Raw genomic sequence first — 18,171 nt, forward strand, 5'->3', positions numbered from 1 at the left:
AATCAGTCTCTTGCACCTCCCCCTTTTTATGATAAATATACCAGAAATAATTCGAATAAATAGCAGTCTCTGACAACTCATCCTCTTTAATCTGCTTGGACCCGCTCCAATACCCATAGGAAAATCCCCAGTCATATTCAGCGTACCTGTCCCTGCAATCAAATAGATTGTCCCAAGGGCCCCATATTCTAGGAGCCCAAGTTATGCTATTGAAAATTCGTTCCTCTAGCAGTTCCGGTTTGACCATTCCGTTCCCTTTTTCAAACTCCACTTCTTTTCATATAGCATCCCTAATCAAAGAGAGAACAATATCCATTTCAAAACATTTCTAACGGATTCCTTGGTTCGGACCGACGAAGTAATGGCACTCGATTATTATCAACCCGACTGCAATCTTTTTCTGTCGGTAAGGATTGCACCAGAGCACCTTCTACTTCTAATAGGCCATGAACTATAGATAGAGAAGAATCATTCTGAGCGAGTCCATAAGAAGCGACCCACTTTTTCATCGGTTCCGGGGGAAGACCAAAGATCTTGCGCGACCGGTCCGCCAGAAAAACTCAAAAGAGAAAGAAGTCTCGTTAATCTCTTCATGCTCGTTCCAAGTTCGAAGTACCGTTTGGCCAAAGAAAAAGCCGCTTCCTGACACGATTGCCTCTTTATATAGATAGATATAGGATCTATGGGGTTATTACTTAGAAGTCTATTTTGTACAAGATCCCCTCCTATCTGATAGAAAAGGGTCCCATGATCCCGAGCCGGTCTTATCTTGGCTCGCAAACCCCAAGTTTGTCTATGAAGAGCTAATCTAATTGTATTAGTTTCTATAATGGATTTCTTATGTGGAATACTAATGGATAGGGCCTCGTTGCTAAGTGCTACAAGATCTAGTGCACTGGAACTCGTGGTTATGGACCCGAATCCTTTAGTATGGAACATTGTCTTTTCCAAGTAAAAACCCCTAGTATATGAAAGAATGAAAAGGTGCTTTCGTTCTTGTGGAATAAGAAGCCCTCGTACCTTAATGAAAGGAAAATAGGAATTTTTCGTTAGGTATTTGACCAAATAGGATTGTCCAGTTCCTATAGAACCTATCACTAAAATACCCGATAGGGCTAAGCGGAACGAAAAGGGTTTTCCATGAGATGGTAAATGAAAACGATTAGCCCCACACGAGGTTTGGGAATAAGTGATTGTCTGATAATGAGCAAGGAATATACGTCTTTCTGCTAAAGAGAATCTATTAAACTCATAATTCATTAGATCCTTGTTAGCAATGTCAACTAGGTATCATAAGTAAATGGATCTCGGTTGTTCAATCCTTTGATAACCAAGGTCATTCTTTGCTAAAGAGAAATGATCACTATGGGTCAGACTCAATAGAATTGGATCCATTCCAAATAGCGAGAATTAGGATTCTTGATCCCTCTCAGTCTCTCTTTCAATTCGAGGATCCGGAGAGGTGTTTTCATAGTCATCTCCGAATATTTGCCATCTCCGAATATTTTCGATTTCATTTTTCTATGATATGTCTTTCTATATGAAAATTGGTTATTTACGATGTACGATGATCCCTGTTAAGCATCCATGGCTGAATGGTTAAAGCGCCCAACTCATAATTGGTAAATTTGCGGGTTCAATTCCTGCTGGATGCACGCGAACGGGAACGGTCTATTGGAATTGGCTCTCTATCCATGGAATCTCATCCATCATCCATACATAACGAATTGGTATGGTATATTCATACCATAACATAAGAACAATAAGAACTCGAATTCTTATCGATACTGGAACTCAGAGCATAGGGGGGAAAGTCGATTTATGGATGGAATCAAATACGCAGTATTTACAGAAAAGAGTCTTCGTTTATTGGGAAAGAATCAATATACTTTTAATGTCGAATCGGGATTCACTAAGACAGAAATAAAGCATTGGGTCGAACTCTTCTTTGGTGTTAAGGTAGTAGCTGTGAATAGCCATCGACTACCCGGAAAGGGTAGAAGAATGGGACCTATTCTGGGACATACAATGCATTACAGACGTATGATCATTACCCTTCAACCGGGTTATTCTATTCCACTTCTAGATAGAGAAACGAACTAAAGGAGAATACTTAATAATACGGCGAAACATTTATACAAAACACCTATCCCGAGCACACGCAAGGGAACCGTAGACAGGCAAGTGAAATCCAATCCACGAAATAAATTGATCCATGGACGGCACCGTTGTGGTAAAGGTCGTAATGCCAGAGGAATCATTACCGCAAGGCATAGAGGGGGAGGTCATAAGCGCCTATACCGTAAAATCGATTTTCGACGGAATCAAAAAGACATATCTGGTAGAATCATAACCATAGAATACGACCCTAATCGAAATGCATACATTTGTCTCATACACTATGGGGATGGTGAGAAGAGATATATTTTACATCCCAGAGGGGCTATAATTGGAGATACTATTGTTTCTGGTACAAAAGTTCCTATATCAATGGGAAATGCCCTACCTTTGAGTGCGGTTTGAACTATTGATTTACGTAATTGGAAGTAACCAATTAGGTTTACGACGAAACCTAGAAATCGATCACTGATCCAATTTGACTACCTCTACGGGATAGACCTCAACAGAAAACTGTTGAGTAACGGCAGCAAGTGATTGAGTTCAGTAGTTCCTCATAGAAAATTATTGACTCTAGAGATATGGTAATATGGAGAAGACAAAATTGTTTGAAGCACGCACAGAACCGGAAGCGCCCCTTGTTTCAAAGAGAGGAGGACGGGTTATTCACATTTAATTTGATGGTCAGAGGCGAATTGAAAGTTAAGCAGTGGTAATTAAGACCCCCGGGTGAAAATAGGGATGTCTCCTACGTTACCCATAATATGTGGAAGTATCGACGTAATTTCATAGAGTCATTCGATCTGAATGCTACATGAAGAACATAAGCCAGATGACGGAACGCGGAGACCTAGGATGTAGAAGATCATAACATGAGCGATTCGGCGGATTTGGATTCCTTTTCTATATATCCACTCATGTGGTACTTCATCATACGATTCATATAAGATCCATCTGTCTAGAGATCGTCATATACATCTAGAAAGCCGTATGCTTTGGAAGAAGCTTGTACAGTTTGGGAAGGGGTTTTTTGAGAAAAAAGAAGAATCTACTTCAACCGATATGCCCTTAGGCACGGCCATACATAACATAGAAATCACACGTGGAAGGGGTGGGCAATTAGCTAGAGCAGCAGGTGCTGTAGCGAAACTGATTGCAAAAGAGGGTAAATTGGCCACTTTAAGATTACCATCTGGGGAGGTCCGTTTGGTATCCCAAAACTGCTTAGCAACAGTCGGACAAGTGGGTAATGTTGGGGTGAACCAAAAAAGTTTGGGTAGAGCCGGATCTAAGTGTTGGCTAGGTAAACGCCCCGTAGTAAGAGGGGTAGTTATGAACCCTGTGGACCACCCCCATGGGGGTGGTGAAGGGAAAGCCCCCATTGGTAGAAAAAAACCCACAACCCCTTGGGGTTATCCTGCGCTTGGAAGAAGAACTAGGAAAAGGAAAAAATATAGTGATAGTTTTATTCTTCGTCGCCGTAAGTAAATACGTAACTAGGAATATGGAAAATTGCATTTTTGGAATTTGCAATAATGCGATGGGCGAACGACGGGAATTGAACCCGCGCATGGTGGATTCACAATCCACTGCCTTGATCCACTTGGCTACATCCGCCCCTTATCCAGCTAAAGGATTTTCTCTTTTTTCCATTCATTATTATTCTATTTATTCTGACCTCCATACCTCGATCGAGATAGTGGACATAGGATGCCACTCTTTAAAATGAAAAAAAGGAGTAATCAGCTGTGACACGAAAAAAAACGAATCCTTTTGTAGCTCGTCATTTATTGGCAAAAATCGAAAAGGTCAATATGAAGGAGGAGAAAGAAATAATAGTAACGTGGTCCCGGGCATCTAGCATTCTACCCGCAATGGTTGGCCATACAATCGCGATTCATAATGGAAAAGAACATATACCTATTTACATAACAAATCCTATGGTAGGTCGCAAATTGGGGGAATTCGTGCCTACTCGGCATTTCACGAGTTATGAAAGTACAAGAAAGGATACTAAATCTCGTCGTTAATTGAATTCAGAATAGAAAGATTCAGAATAAACAAAGAAATACCCAATATCCTGTTGGAACAAGATATTGGGTATTTCCGGCTTTTCCTTCCTTCAAAAATTCCTATATGTTTAGGAGAAAAACCTTATCCATTAAGGTAAGGAACTTCAAGAGCAGCTAGGTCTAGAGGGAAGTTGTGAGCATTACGTTCGTGCATTACCTCCATACCAAGATTAGCACGGTTGATGATATCAGCCCAAGTATTAATAACGCGACCTTGGCTATCAACTACAGATTGGTTGAAATTGAAACCATTTAGGTTGAATGCCATAGTACTAATACCTAAAGCAGTGAACCAGATCCCTACTACAGGCCAAGCAGCCAAGAAGAAGTGTAAAGAACGAGAATTGTTGAAACTAGCATATTGGAAGATTAATCGACCAAAATAACCGTGAGCAGCCACAATATTATAAGTCTCTTCTTCCTGACCAAATTTGTAACCCTCATTAGCAGACTCATTTTCAGTGGTTTCCCTGATCAAACTAGAGGTTACCAAGGAACCATGCATAGCACTGAATAGGGAACCGCCGAATACACCAGCTACACCTAACATGTGAAATGGATGCATAAGGATGTTGTGCTCTGCCTGGAATACAATCATAAAGTTGAAAGTACCAGATATTCCTAAAGGCATACCATCAGAGAAACTTCCTTGACCAATAGGGTAAATCAAGAAAACAGCAGTAGCAGCTGCAACAGGAGCTGAATATGCAACAGCAATCCAAGGGCGCATACCCAGACGGAAACTAAGTTCCCACTCACGACCCATATAACAAGCTACACCAAGTAAGAAGTGTAGAACAATTAGCTCATAAGGACCGCCATTGTATAACCATTCATCAACAGATGCAGCTTCCCAAATTGGGTAAAAATGCAATCCGATCGCCGCAGAAGTAGGAATAATAGCACCAGAGATAATATTGTTTCCATAAAGTAAAGAACCAGAAACAGGCTCACGAATACCATCAATATCTACTGGAGGAGCAGCGATGAAGGCGATAATAAATACGGAAGTTGCGGTCAATAAGGTAGGGATCATCAAAACACCGAACCATCCAATGTAAAGACGGTTTTCGGTGCTAGTTATCCAGTTGCAGAAGCGACCCCACAGGCTTGTACTTTCGCGTCTCTCTAAAATTGCAGTCATGGTAAGATCTTGGTTTATTCAAATTGCAAGGACTCCCAAGCACACGTATTAACTAGAAAGAAAATAGATAATAGAAGGCTTGTTATTTAACAGTATAACATAGTCTATATACCAATGTCAACCAAGCCAGCCCCAACGATTGGATTTTCGTATAACTTCATTTACCAAATCCAAAAATTTGGGAAATTAAGTTAGTAAAAATGAAAAACTCAGATTGCTCTTTTCTATTTTCCATATGGGTTGCCCGGGACTCGAACCCGGAACTAGTCGGATGGAGTAGATAATTCTTCCTTGTTACAATAGAAAAAACCCCTCCCCAAATCGTGCTTGCATTTTTCATTGCACACGACTTTCCCTATGTGGAAATAGCCAATTTCTATTCCGAAGAGGAAGTCCACTAATTTTGAGAATTTTTAATTAGTTAAAGTGATTCACCTACTATGGGAACATTTCAGAATGGAAAATGTGCAAGTTTTATCTTGATATCGATCTTTTCTAGTTTATTAATTTGTCTAATGATTAATTAAGAGTAAGAGGATTCACCAGGTCATTGATACGGATAATATCACAATACCAAATACGCTCACTGTGTGATCCATGGAAAGAAAAGTGAATTGTTTTGGTGAACATCAAAGAAAAAACTTGCTCTTCTTCCGTAAAAAAATTCTTCTAAAAATACCGAACCCAATCGTTGCATAAAAGTTCGTACCGTACTTTTATGTTTACGAGCTAAAGTTCTAGCACATGAAGTCCGAAGTATATATTTTAGTCGATACAAAGTCTGTTTTTTTCGAAGATCCACTATGATCATGAAAATATTTCTACATATCCGACCAAAAACGATCAAGAATATCCCAATCTGATAAATCAGTCCAAACGGGTTTACTAATAGGATGCCCCGATCCAGTACAAAATTGAGCTTTGATAAGATCCGACAAGGGGAGTTGCAAGGACATGTGGTATCAGAATTTTTATCATTCGAGTATACTATTAGAAAAGAAATTCTCCAGCATTTGATTCCTTACTAACAAAGTATTTATTGGTACACTTGAAAGGTACCCCAGAAAATCGAAGCAAGAGTATTGTTAATTGGTTTAGACGAATCCTTTGTGGTTGAGTCCAAAAAGAGAAAAAATATTGCGAGAAATTGACAAGGTAAGATTTCCATTTCTTCTTCAAAAGAAGAGTGACCTTTTGATGCAAGAATTGCCTTTCCTTGATATCGAACATAATGCATAAGAGGATCCATAAAGAACCATATGGTTTTCCGAAAAAAACCCCGGGTACATTACACCAAAATGTTCCATCTTCCCAGAAAAGATGATTCGTTCCAGAAAGGTTCCAGAAGATGTTAATCGTAAGCAAGAAGATTGTTATGAAGAAACAACAAGAAAAATTCATATTCTGATACATAAGAGTTTATATAGGAATCGAAATAGTCTTTTATTTTCTTTTTTCAAAAAGAAAAATGGATTTCATTGAAGTAATAAAACTATGCCAATTCGAATAATAGTGGAGAAAGAATCGCAATAAATGCAAAGAGGGGAACATCTTGAATCCGGTATTCAAGGAGTTGAACCAGGATTTCTAAATGGATAGGGATAGGGTATTTTTATATGTGATAGATAATGTAAATGCAAAAATTTGTCTTCTAAAAAAGGGAAATATTGAATGAAATAGATTGTAAATTTTGAAAATTTGGTATTTCTTTTTCTTCCGGACAAGATAGTTGCCCTAGCGAGAGTGGGATTTCTACAACGATCGCAAACCCCTCAGATAGAATCTGAGAATAAAACTCAGAATAAAAAATAATTACGGTGATCCAACAATCGATCTTGTTAGGATAATTAACCGAATTAATTAAAAAATTCTGCTGATACATTCGAATAATTAAACGTTTCCACAAGTAGTGAACTAATTTGCTTGTTATTACAACCAAAAATTTCCAACGGGTTCGGAACCATTTAATCCATAATCATGAGCAAATGCATAAATATATTCCTGAAAAGAGAAGTGGGTAGACGAAGTAGTGTTGACGAGATTTCCTGTTTTTCTGAATAACCCTTCGAATTTTTTCCATTTGTATTTCTACTTGAAATAGAGAAAAAAAGCATTTCTCGGTTTATCAAATGATGATACATAGTGCAATATGGTCAGAACAAGGTGTTGCATAATACAAACCCAGGAAAAGAAAGGGATCCTAATCCAGAGAACTTTTTCCACTCCTTTCTATCTAATTAGTTTATGTTTGTTCCTAATTTATAAAACAAACAAGAACAAATCTTTTATTTTTGCAGGCAATCGCTCTTTTGACTTTGGAATACAGTCTCTTTATCAATATACTGTTTCTTTACACTTCAATTCATAACAGCTCTTTTCAATCATAATCAAGAATAATTAGGATTTCTAAAAAAAAAAGTAAAGGGTCCATTCATAGGAAAAACCTAACCTTTCCCCACATTAGGCACTAATCTATTTTTACGTCTAATTAGATCGGGGAATCCTTCAATTAACCAATTAATAAGTTAAGCTCGTTGCTTTTTTTTATTTACCAGAATTAGAGCAGGCTCTATCCCATTTATTCACTAGACCCAGAAAATCAGAATTTTTTTTATTAAAAAAAAAAAAAAGAAATTGATTTTAATTACGACATGCTATTTTTTCCATTCATTACCTTTGAGGATCAGTCGTGGTCTTCTAGACTCTACCAAGAGTCTGGACGAATTTGTTGCTTCATCCAAATGTGTAAAAGATCATAGCCGCACTTAAAAGCCGAGTACTTCTACCATTGAGTTAGCAACCCGGATAAAATAGGATCTCTTAGATACGATCAAAATCTAAAAAATCGATGAAATTATACCCACATTGAATTAGCAAGACATCAAAAGAAAGATTTTCTAATCCATTAAAAACACTCAAATACAAAAAAATGAACAGATCCGGTTAAATTTCACTAAGGCTAAGGGTAAAAAAAAAAGCAGCCCCAATCACAATGGCAAAATTGTGATTTTTTTGGCAATTTAAAGAAGTAAAATAATCTTGTATGTGTATGAGAGTACATGCAAGAGGGGCAACCCTATCATTTGAATGAAGTGTAGACAGAAATACCTAATATGGAGTGACAATAAAGAGACCCATCTATCTACAAATTCTATTTGTTCAATAGACCTTTGTCAATGCAAATACAATGTAATTAGATATAAAAAAGGAAATAAAAATAGGGACTTTTGTTGGATTGGCAACGACATAAATGCAGCAAAAAAAAAATAGGACTAAGAAAGAGGCAATTGTGTCTAAATAATTAAGGGGTACTAAGGACCCTCTCCTACTTTTTTATTCATTTAGTTCTTCAATTAACTCAAAGTTCTTTCTTTATCTTTAAAGAATTCTGCCTTCCTTAAAATATCATAAACTGTTCTGTAGGTTGAGCACCCTTTTCAAGGAAATAGAGAATAGCTGGAACATTTAAACAAGTTTGATTCTTTATCGATCATAAAAACCTACTTTTCGAAGATCTCTTCCTTCTCTTCGAGATCGAACATCAATTGCAACGATTCGATAGATAGCTTATTGGGATAGATGTAGATAAACAACCCCCCCCTAGAAACGTATAGGAGGTTTTCTCCTCATACGGCTCGAGAAAATGATTCGAATTTCTGTCATATAATGCAATCTGTCTATAATGCAAATAGATAGAAATTCGATTATGACTTGCATTAATTTCCTTAAAGAAAAGAAAAAACAAATTTCATTTATACTCATGACTCAAGTTGGCTAATTTTTACTGACAAACTGCAAAAAGAAAAACCCTTCGAAATTTTTTGAGTCGTCTCTAAACTCTTTTCTTTATCTCATCTCGAACAAATTGACTTTATTCCTTATTCAGATCTAATTCTATTGTTGAGACGGTTGAAAATCGTGTTTACTTGTTCCGGAATCCTTTATCTTTGATTTGTGAAATCCTTGGGTTTAGACATTAACTTCGGGAACTCCTATTCTTTTTTCTTTCAAAAAGAGTAGCAACATACCCTTTCTTTTTTCTTATTTCCTTCGATAAAGCATTTCACTCTTCTATAGAAATTCAAATATGAACAATTGATTCAGATAGACTTTTCATCAAAAAGTTTTTCCAATCTTCCAAAATTAGACTTTTTCTTATTTTAACCTTTTGATTTCTATATTAAGGATAGACTGACAAAGTTGGCCTAATTTATTAGTTTTCACTAACCCTAGATTCTTCCCTTGATCAAAAAGAAATTCTGTCCTCATCGAGCTCCATCGTGTACTATTTACTTTAACTTACCAAACAACCCAGCGAAAATTCGGTTCGGGACGAATAGAACAGACTATGTCGAGCCAAGTAGCATTTTCATTACTATGGAAAATGATGGATAGGCAAATCCACAATCGATCATGTCCTTCAAGTCGCACGTTGCTTTCTACCACATCGTTTTAAACGAAGTTTACCATAACATTCCTCTAATTTCATTGCAAAATGGTATCGAGAATTGATCCAATATGGATGGAATCATGAATAGTCATTGCTTTTGTATACTAATTCAAACCTGCTATCTATGGAGAAAATTGGATAAAAGAAATAAGTATTTATCGGGGAACACTCTGCAAAGATACAATTTATTTAAACCCATATTCTATCATATGAATGAAACATAGTTCGAAAAAGAGGAATAAAATAGTTTACTTAAGACTTATTTATTATTATTATTGAATTTCCATTTTCAACAGAGAACTCAAGATGATTAATCCTGAAATGAGAAGGATCCACATCTTCCCAACAAATAAACTATCAACCTCAAAAAAAGTGGAATTAATTTAATGAATTAATCTATTTTTCTGTAACAAAAACAATTAACTATATAAACAAATAAGCTATGCCAATGAAAAGATTGGTCGTTTTTGAGTAGTTCTAAAATTCTCATACTTCTTCGACTCGAATAACAAAAGAAAGAACTCAAAATAAAAAATAAGAAAAGTACGATTTTTTCGAATCCATTCTATCCAACGAACAGTTCTTACCCTTAACCTTACCGGAAATGGATCATTCTGGATATTTAAAGAATCACAGATCGAGATCGTTTTCGCTTAACCAAAGAAAAGAAGGACGCTTCTTTTTTACTAATAATACAAGAAAACAAATATACAACAAAAATCTATCTCTATCATAAAGGGATAGGTCTCATTTTCTATACAGTGTTTTACCTCATTAATTTTTTTTTTTTTTACTTACTTTAGTTCTTTAGTTTTGGGAAAATAAATAGGGGGTACTTCTTTTCTTTCATATTGGGTGTCAAATGGATCCTGTAAGAATTCCCACTTCATAGATACGGGTATAAAGTTTATCCAAAAAGTTCCAATTTCAAAACACATATTCAAAACACTATATGAGTAATGAGTAGTAGGGGCATATCCTGAATGTGCCTGATAGACAAAAATTTTTCATGAAAATAAAGATATTAAATTTGACTGGCACTTGACACTTTATTTTTTGTTTTCTGAGAAAGAAAAAAATGCTTAGAAATGCATCTAATCTACGAGTTCATAAGAGATTAATTATTCTCTTTAATAAACTTTGTGTCGTGCAGGGCACAATACGATTCTATCTTTCGCTTCATCAGAAAAAATCTGGGACGAAAGGATTCGAACCTCCGAGTAACGGGACCAAAACCGCTGCCTTACCACTTGGCCACGCCCCATGTCATTCGTTTTATGAAACACTAATAAACACTATTATTTTTATATATTATTCGTCAATCCCACTTCAATTACCTAAAAAATGAGGGATATTTTCTTGCTAGGATTCTAGACATGCAGATAATATAGAATCCAAAAAATGCATTGATCATTACATGGAATTCTATTAAGATATTATATGAAAGTCGAATTTCTTCCATTCCTCATTTGAGAATGCGAATACAAGGAGGTATTTTGTGTTTGGGAAAGTCCGAAGAAAAAAGGATTTGGGAATCTACCTTTTCTTTTGCTTTTTCCCTTATAAAAATAACTCAATCAAAATCCAATTATCTACTCTACAAGAATGAAATGCTGTTATGCCTAATATACTTAGTTTAACCTGTATCTGTTTTAATTCTGTTCTTTGTCCGACTAGCTTTTTCTTCGCCCAAATTACCCGAAGCTTATGCCATTTTCAACCCAATCGTGGATGTTATGCCTGTCATACCTGTAACTCTTTTTTCTATTAGCGTTTTGTTTGGCAAGCTGCTGTAAGTTTTCGTGATGAAATCTTTACTAATTCTGCCTGCCAAATTGAATGATGTATTCATTCCAAAAAAAAAAATGGATAAGAGCCGAGAAGTCTTATATTATGAACCTTCGATTCTAAATGAAAATTCTTCTACATTGAATGTATAGCTGCAGCAATAAATTTTGATCAGCCTTTCTACCACCCTGCGCCTACGTTGAACAGGTACCTTTAGGTACCCACACAATACCTAAACTAATTTTTGATATTGATAAAGAGTGCTTATTATAAAGCAATTCTTGCAATTTTTAAGAATTGATTTTTGCATTTTTAGGTGTCAAAATAAAGAAAACCCAATCCTAGTGGGAGTCCGTGTGGTAAGGAAAAAATGGGTAATCTATTCCTTAACAAAAAAAATTTTGGAGATTATGTAATGCTTACTCTCAAACTTTTTGTTTATACAGTAGTGATATTCTTTGTTTCCCTCTTTATCTTTGGACTTCTTATCTAATGACGCCAGGACGTAATCCTGGGCGTGAGGAGTAAAAATCAAAAAATTTTTTCTGGAATTTTTTCTTATAAATTTAAATTGGATTTATTGTCGTACATTTATTTATGAGAAAATCCGGGGGTCAGAATTCCTTACAATTCGAAAGTCCCAAATGATCCGAGGGGGCGGAAAGAGAGGGATTCGAACCCTCGGTACAAAAAAATTGTACAACGGATTAAGCAATCCGCCGCTTTAGTCCACTCAGCCATCTCTCCCCGTTTCCAAATCGAAAGGTTTTCATGATATCGGCAGAGGCAAGAAATAACGATTGTCAAAAATCCTTCCTTTTCTTTCATTTCAAAAGTGCATAAAAATTATATGCCAATTCCATTTTAATTATATTCTTTTTTCCTTAATGTTAATAAAAAAAAGAAGAAAATTCTGGTTTTTTCTTTCCCAAAATTCGATATAGGCTGAAAGACAATCAGATCTTTTTTCTCTTCAGCGGGCAGTTCCCATATAGAATTTGTTAGAATAAAACAAGCGGGTTAAAAAAAAAAAAACTCTTTTTTTTTATTTATCCACAAAGCACAAAAAGGTTCTTATCAAACCCACATATAAAATGGGAAAGAAAGATAAAGTAAGTAGACCTGACCCCTTGAATAATGCCTCTATCTGCTATTCTGATATATAAATTCGATGTGGAGGAAATTGGTGTATAAGCGCATATTTTTGTATTCCTTAGACTTAGATCGCGCAAGGCAAGAATTTTTCGCTATTTACGATTTCATATTCTTGTTACTAGACGTTCTATAGGAATAAGAAGAAATCGCAACTCTTTTTCCGTTACACATAATAAAGTAAAGGGTTTTCAAAAGTCAATTTTTTCTTTTCAATATCTTTCCTTTTTTTTTCAGAATTCCATTTTTGTTCTTCCACCCATGCAATAGAGGAGCGAATGAGAAAAGAGGGTTTTTCCCTTAAAAATGGGCTTTGAAATAGAAATCGATTGGAAATAATGCTGAATTCAAATGTTTATTTCTTTATTTCTTTTCTATAGTATAAGAAAAATGAATTAAATGAAATTGTGGATTTAGCACGACCTGGGTTGTGACCTCCATAGATAAAAATGCAAAATTTCTATCTTCGAGACGACTGAAAAAGGGCATTGAACGAGAAAGAAATCGTCCACAGATAATCAAACTATCGTATGCCCTGGAAGTAATATGAGGTGCTCGAAAATGGTTGAAGTAATTGAATCGGAGGATCACTATGACTATAGCCGTTGGTAGAGTTACTAAAGAAGAAAACGATCTATTTGATATTATGGACGACTGGTTACGAAGGGACCGTTTCGTTTTTGTAGGATGGTCCGGCTTATTGCTCTTTCTTGTGCTTATTTCGCTTTAGGGGTTGGTTTACAGGGACTACTTTTGTAACTTCTTGGTATACCCATGGATTGGCTAGTTCCTATTTGGAGGTTGCAATTTCTTAACCGCGGCGGTTGCCACACCTGCCAATAGTTTAGCACACTCTTTGTTGCTACTATGGGGACCGGAAAGCACAGGGAGAATTTTACTCGTTGGTGTCAATTAGGTGGTCTTTGGGACTTTTGTCGCTCTCCATGGAGCTTTTGCACTAATAGGTTTCATGCTACGTCAATTTGAACTTGCTCGGTCTGTTCAATTGCGGCCTTATAATGCAATTTCATTCTCTGGTCCAATCGCTGTTTTTGTTTCCGTATTCCTTATTTATCCACTGGGACAATCTGGTTGGTTCTTTGCGCCGAGTTTTGGCGTAGCAGCTATATTTCGGTTCATCCTTTTCTTCCAAGGATTTCATAATTGGACGTTTGAACCCATTTTCATATGATGGGAGTTGCCGGAGTATTAGGCGCAGCTCTGCTATGCGCTATCCACGGGGCTACCGTAGAAAACACTCTATTCGAAGATGGCGATGGTGCAAATACCTTCCGTGCTTTTAACCCAACTCAAGCTGAAGAAACTTATTCAATGGTCACTGCTAACCGCTTTTGGTCCCAAATCTTTGGTGTTGCTTTTTCCAATAACGTTGGTTACATTTCTTATGCTATTTGTACCCGTCACCGGTTTATGGATGAGTGCTATTGGCGTAGTTGGTCTGGCTCTGAACCTACGTGCCTATGACTTTCGTTTCCCAGGAATCCGTGCAGCGGAAGATCCTGAATTGAGACTTTCTACACCAAAAATATTCATTTTAAAAAACGAGGGTATTCGTGCGTGGATGGCAGCTCAGGATCAGCCTCATGAAAATCTTATATTCCCTGCGGAGTTCTACCACGTGGAAACGCTCTTTAATGGAACTTCGTTTTAGCTGGTCGTGACCAGAAACCACCGGCTTTGCTTGGTGGGCTGGGAATGCCAGACTTATCAATTTGTCACGGTAATAACTACTTGGAGCTCAATGTAGCCCATGCCGGATTAATCGTAATTCTGGGCCGGAGCAATGAACCTATTTGAAGTGGCCCATTTCGTACAGAAAAGCCCATGTATGAACAAGGGTTGATTTTACTTCCGCACTTAGCTACTCTAGGTTGGGGAGTAGGGCCGGGGGGAGAAGTTCTAGATACTTTTCCTTACTTTGTATCCGGAGTACTTCACTTAATTTCCTCCGCAGTCTTAGGCTTCGGTGGCATTTATCACGCGCTTCTGGGACCCGAGACTCTTGAAGAATCTTTTCCATTCTTTGGTTATGTATGGAAAGATAGAAATAAAATGACTACAATTTTGGGTATTCACTTAATTTTGTTAGGTCTAGGTGCTTTTCTTCTAGTACTCAAGGCTCTTTATTTTGGCGGCGTATATGATACCTGGGCCCCCGGGGGGGGGGATGTAAGAAAAATTACCAATTTGACCCTTAGCCCCGGTGTTATATTTGGTTATTTACTAAAATCCCCTTTTGGGGGAGAAGGATGGATTGTTAGTGTGGATGATTTAGAAGATATAATTGGGGGACATGTATGGTTGGGTTCCATTTGTGTACTTGGCGGAATTTGGCATATCTTAACCAAACCCTTTGCATGGGCTCGCCGTGCATTTGTATGGTCTGGCGAAGCTTACTTGTCTTATAGTTTAGGTGCTTTATCTGTTTTTGGTTTTATCGCTTGTTGTTTTGTCTGGTTCAATAATACGGCTTATCCAAGTGAGTTTTACGGGCCCACTGGACCAGAAGCTTCTCAAGCTCAAGCATTTACTTTTCTAGTTAGAGACCAGCGTCTTGGAGCTAATGTAGGGTCTGCCCAAGGACCGACGGGTTTAGGTAAATATCTAATGCGTTCCCCAACGGGAGAGGTTATTTTTGGAGGGGAAACTATGCGTTTTTGGGACCTTCGTGCTCCGTGGTTAGAACCTCTAAGGGGCCCCAACGGTTTGGACTTGAGTAGGTTGAAAAAAGACATCCAACCTTGGCAAGAACGACGTTCAGCAGAATATATGACCCATGCTCCTTTAGGCTCTTTAAATTCCGTGGGTGGCGTAGCTACCGAGATCAATGCTGTTAATTATGTCTCCCCTAGAAGTTGGTTAGCGACCTCCCATTTTGTTCTAGGATTCTTCTTTTTTGTGGGCCATTTGTGGCATGCAGGAAGAGCCCGAGCTGCTGCAGCAGGCTTTGAAAAGGGAATTGATCGCGATTTGGAACCTGTTCTTTACATGACCCCTCTTAACTAAGATTTTTTATTTATACCTGTTCTAGTTTTTTTCTGTTCTGGCTCGGTTATTCCATCTAGCCGAGCCATTCATGCTTTTTTATGAAAGAATGATATAAGGGGGGCTGCACAAAGAAAAACATAGATAGAAAGAAGCAAATGTATTCAATATACAAAAGGAGAGAGAGGGATTCGAACCCTCGATAGTTCCTAGAACTATACCGGTTTTCAAGACCGGAGCTATCAACCACTCAGCCATCTCTCCACAGCCCAATCCCTATTTTATTCCTACAAATAGAACATAGCTATATGAAATGATCTACTAACTCATCTCAGATGCAAGTCCACTTTCAATATATCTCTGTATAAAGCGGTAAGGAAAAAGTTTTAATAAAAAGAAGAATCAATGGATTCATGATTAAACCCCTCCTACTTCTTGTATTTTCATACAATTTTGATTAAGTGAGGGATCAAATAGAAATATGTAGTCAACTTTATTTGAAGGTAGTTTGGAGGAATTATAAATATGAATATTGCTTTCCAATTAGCTGTTTTTGCATTAATTGCGACTTCCTCAGTTTTAGTAATTAGTGTACCCTTGTATTGCTTCTCCTGATGGTTGGTCAAATAATAAAAACGTTGTATTTTCCGGTACATCATTATGGATTGGAATTAGTCCTTTCTGGTAGCTATTCTGAATTCTCTTATTTCTTGAATTTGTTTAGTATTTAGTAACCCGATACAAAATAAATAAAAAGAAAGGCCCTTTTTCGAAAAAATTAGGATTTTTATACACATTAAAATGCTATTTTCGTTCGCGAATTATTACCTCTTCTCTTTCATTATTATGAAATTCTATTGCCATTAGAATATTGATTGATAGACAGTTAATAAAAAGAAAACTCTAATAGAAAATGAAACGGTCGACCCAGACATAGACGGTCGACCCAGACATAGACGGTCGACCCAGGTGGATATACCCTATAAAATATAGGACGTAGCAAGCGTAGTTCAATGTAGCGAGCGTAGTTCAGTGGTAAAAACATCTCCTTGCCAAGGAGAAGATACGGGTTCGATTCCCGTCGCTCGCCAGCTTAATTTAGTAAGGTGCTATGATAAAAAATTCAGTCTAGTTGACTACTTAACTACTTAATATTATAGTTTATATTTAATATTATAGTTTATATTATAGTAAATTATATATATTTATTTTTAATATAGTAAATTATTATAGTAAATGACTACTTAACTACTTCTATTAAATTACTATTTAATATTAAATGAATATTAAATTAAGTAGTTGTTAGTCTAGTACTGTACCCCTTCCTATCTTATCCTTCCTTTGCACCCGACTCAAAAAAAAAGAGTGCTTCGAGGGTGCAAATCCAACTTTCTAAGAAAGTTCCCTAAACCGGGGATTCGCCGAGACAAACAAGAGACAAACGGTTTTGAAAGGGGGATAGGCTATGCTTTTCTTTCATTTTTTTTTTTTTTTTTTCTGCCTGCTAAATAAAAAAAAAGGGTTGGATATAGCCCTCTATCATATATATACAAATAGAATAGTCCATTTATACGGACTGCTAAGTGCGGAGACGGGAATCGAACCCGTGACCTCAAGGTTATGAGCCTCGTGAGCTACCAAACTGCTCTACTCCGCTCTGTAGGGCCGAAAACTGGTGGACGAAAGAAAAAGGTGGAATACAAGTCTCTACCATGTCTAGACAAACAAATGGAATAGTCTTTTTATACAGAATGGAGCGGGTAGCGGGAATCGAACCCGCATCGTTAGCTTGGAAGGCTAGGGGTTATAGTCGACGTTGGTTGATTATTTTTGACGTCTCTAATTCAAAACCGAACATGAAATTTTGATTTCATTCGGCTCCTTTATGGATATTCTCACCACTTAACATCTATGTCAGCTTTTCTGTCTGAATGGAACCAAAGCTCTCCGCTTTCTAGATGATCCCTATAGAATAGGAGATAGAAATTCTCCTAAATATCTATCTAATCTACTTACTTCGTTCCCTAATTTCATTCAAGAGATCCTGAGGAAAAGAGTTGGGTTTCCACCGAGCTGAAACAATATAATATACTGATGGTTCTAGTAAACCAAAACCATCGTTTTTTAGCTATTGGGCTTCCATTTCCTACAAAACAAAAGAAGATTTAGTTACGATTGGAAATAACCTTTTTTGTATCTTCATCCATAGATCCTTTACTCATATTTATTCAATCGGAATACTTATCGGAATACTTAATCCAATGCAAAATTATGCTTCGCGACTACGTACTCATAATCGAATTTGTATTTTAGATGCAAATTCAATTAGTCTTTGGATACTAATCGGGAGAATGTATATTCTTCCTCAATATGCTATTGAGAGGAAAAGGATTAAATCCTTTATAAGAACTAAAGTTTTCATCGGAATATGAATATAAAAA

At 36.9% G+C, this 18,171-nt stretch overlaps 2 protein-coding genes and 3 non-coding genes across 5 annotated transcripts in view; 2 read left to right on the forward strand and 3 right to left on the reverse strand.

Annotated features, from left to right (window-relative positions):
• LOC118473628 (NAD(P)H-quinone oxidoreductase subunit 2 A, chloroplastic-like) overlaps positions 1-3,535 on the forward strand; it is a 7,149-nt gene extending 3,614 nt beyond the window's left edge. The window contains exon 2 of the mRNA XM_035963603.1: positions 1-3,535. This exon is cut by the window's left edge and continues 3,493 nt beyond it. The gene's annotated coding sequence lies outside the window, so the exon portion shown is untranslated.
• Positions 1-5,936, reverse strand: part of LOC118473630 (photosystem II protein D1) — an 18,687-nt gene extending 12,751 nt beyond the window's left edge. The window contains exon 1 of the mRNA XM_035963604.1: positions 1-5,936. This exon is cut by the window's left edge and continues 12,751 nt beyond it. Within this exon, the coding sequence (XP_035819497.1) occupies positions 4,273-5,334 (1,062 nt within the window). The 5' untranslated portion in view covers positions 5,335-5,936 and the 3' untranslated portion in view covers positions 1-4,272.
• Positions 5,937-15,906: 9,970 nt separating this feature from the next.
• TRNAS-UGA (transfer RNA serine (anticodon UGA)) lies at positions 15,907-15,994 on the reverse strand. The gene has a single exon. It is a non-coding gene; the product is annotated as a tRNA-Ser (tRNA).
• A 754-nt stretch (positions 15,995-16,748) lies between these two features.
• On the forward strand, positions 16,749-16,820 carry TRNAG-GCC (transfer RNA glycine (anticodon GCC)). Its single transcript has one exon. It is a non-coding gene; the product is annotated as a tRNA-Gly (tRNA).
• Positions 16,821-17,313: 493 nt separating this feature from the next.
• Positions 17,314-17,387, reverse strand: TRNAM-CAU (transfer RNA methionine (anticodon CAU)). The gene has a single exon. It is a non-coding gene; the product is annotated as a tRNA-Met (tRNA).
• Between the last annotated feature and the right edge of the window lie 784 nt (positions 17,388-18,171).

Source organism: Zea mays, unplaced genomic scaffold (assembly GCF_902167145.1).
Source record: "Zea mays cultivar B73 unplaced genomic scaffold, Zm-B73-REFERENCE-NAM-5.0 scaffold_100, whole genome shotgun sequence".
Lineage (NCBI taxonomy): Eukaryota > Viridiplantae > Streptophyta > Magnoliopsida > Poales > Poaceae > Zea > Zea mays.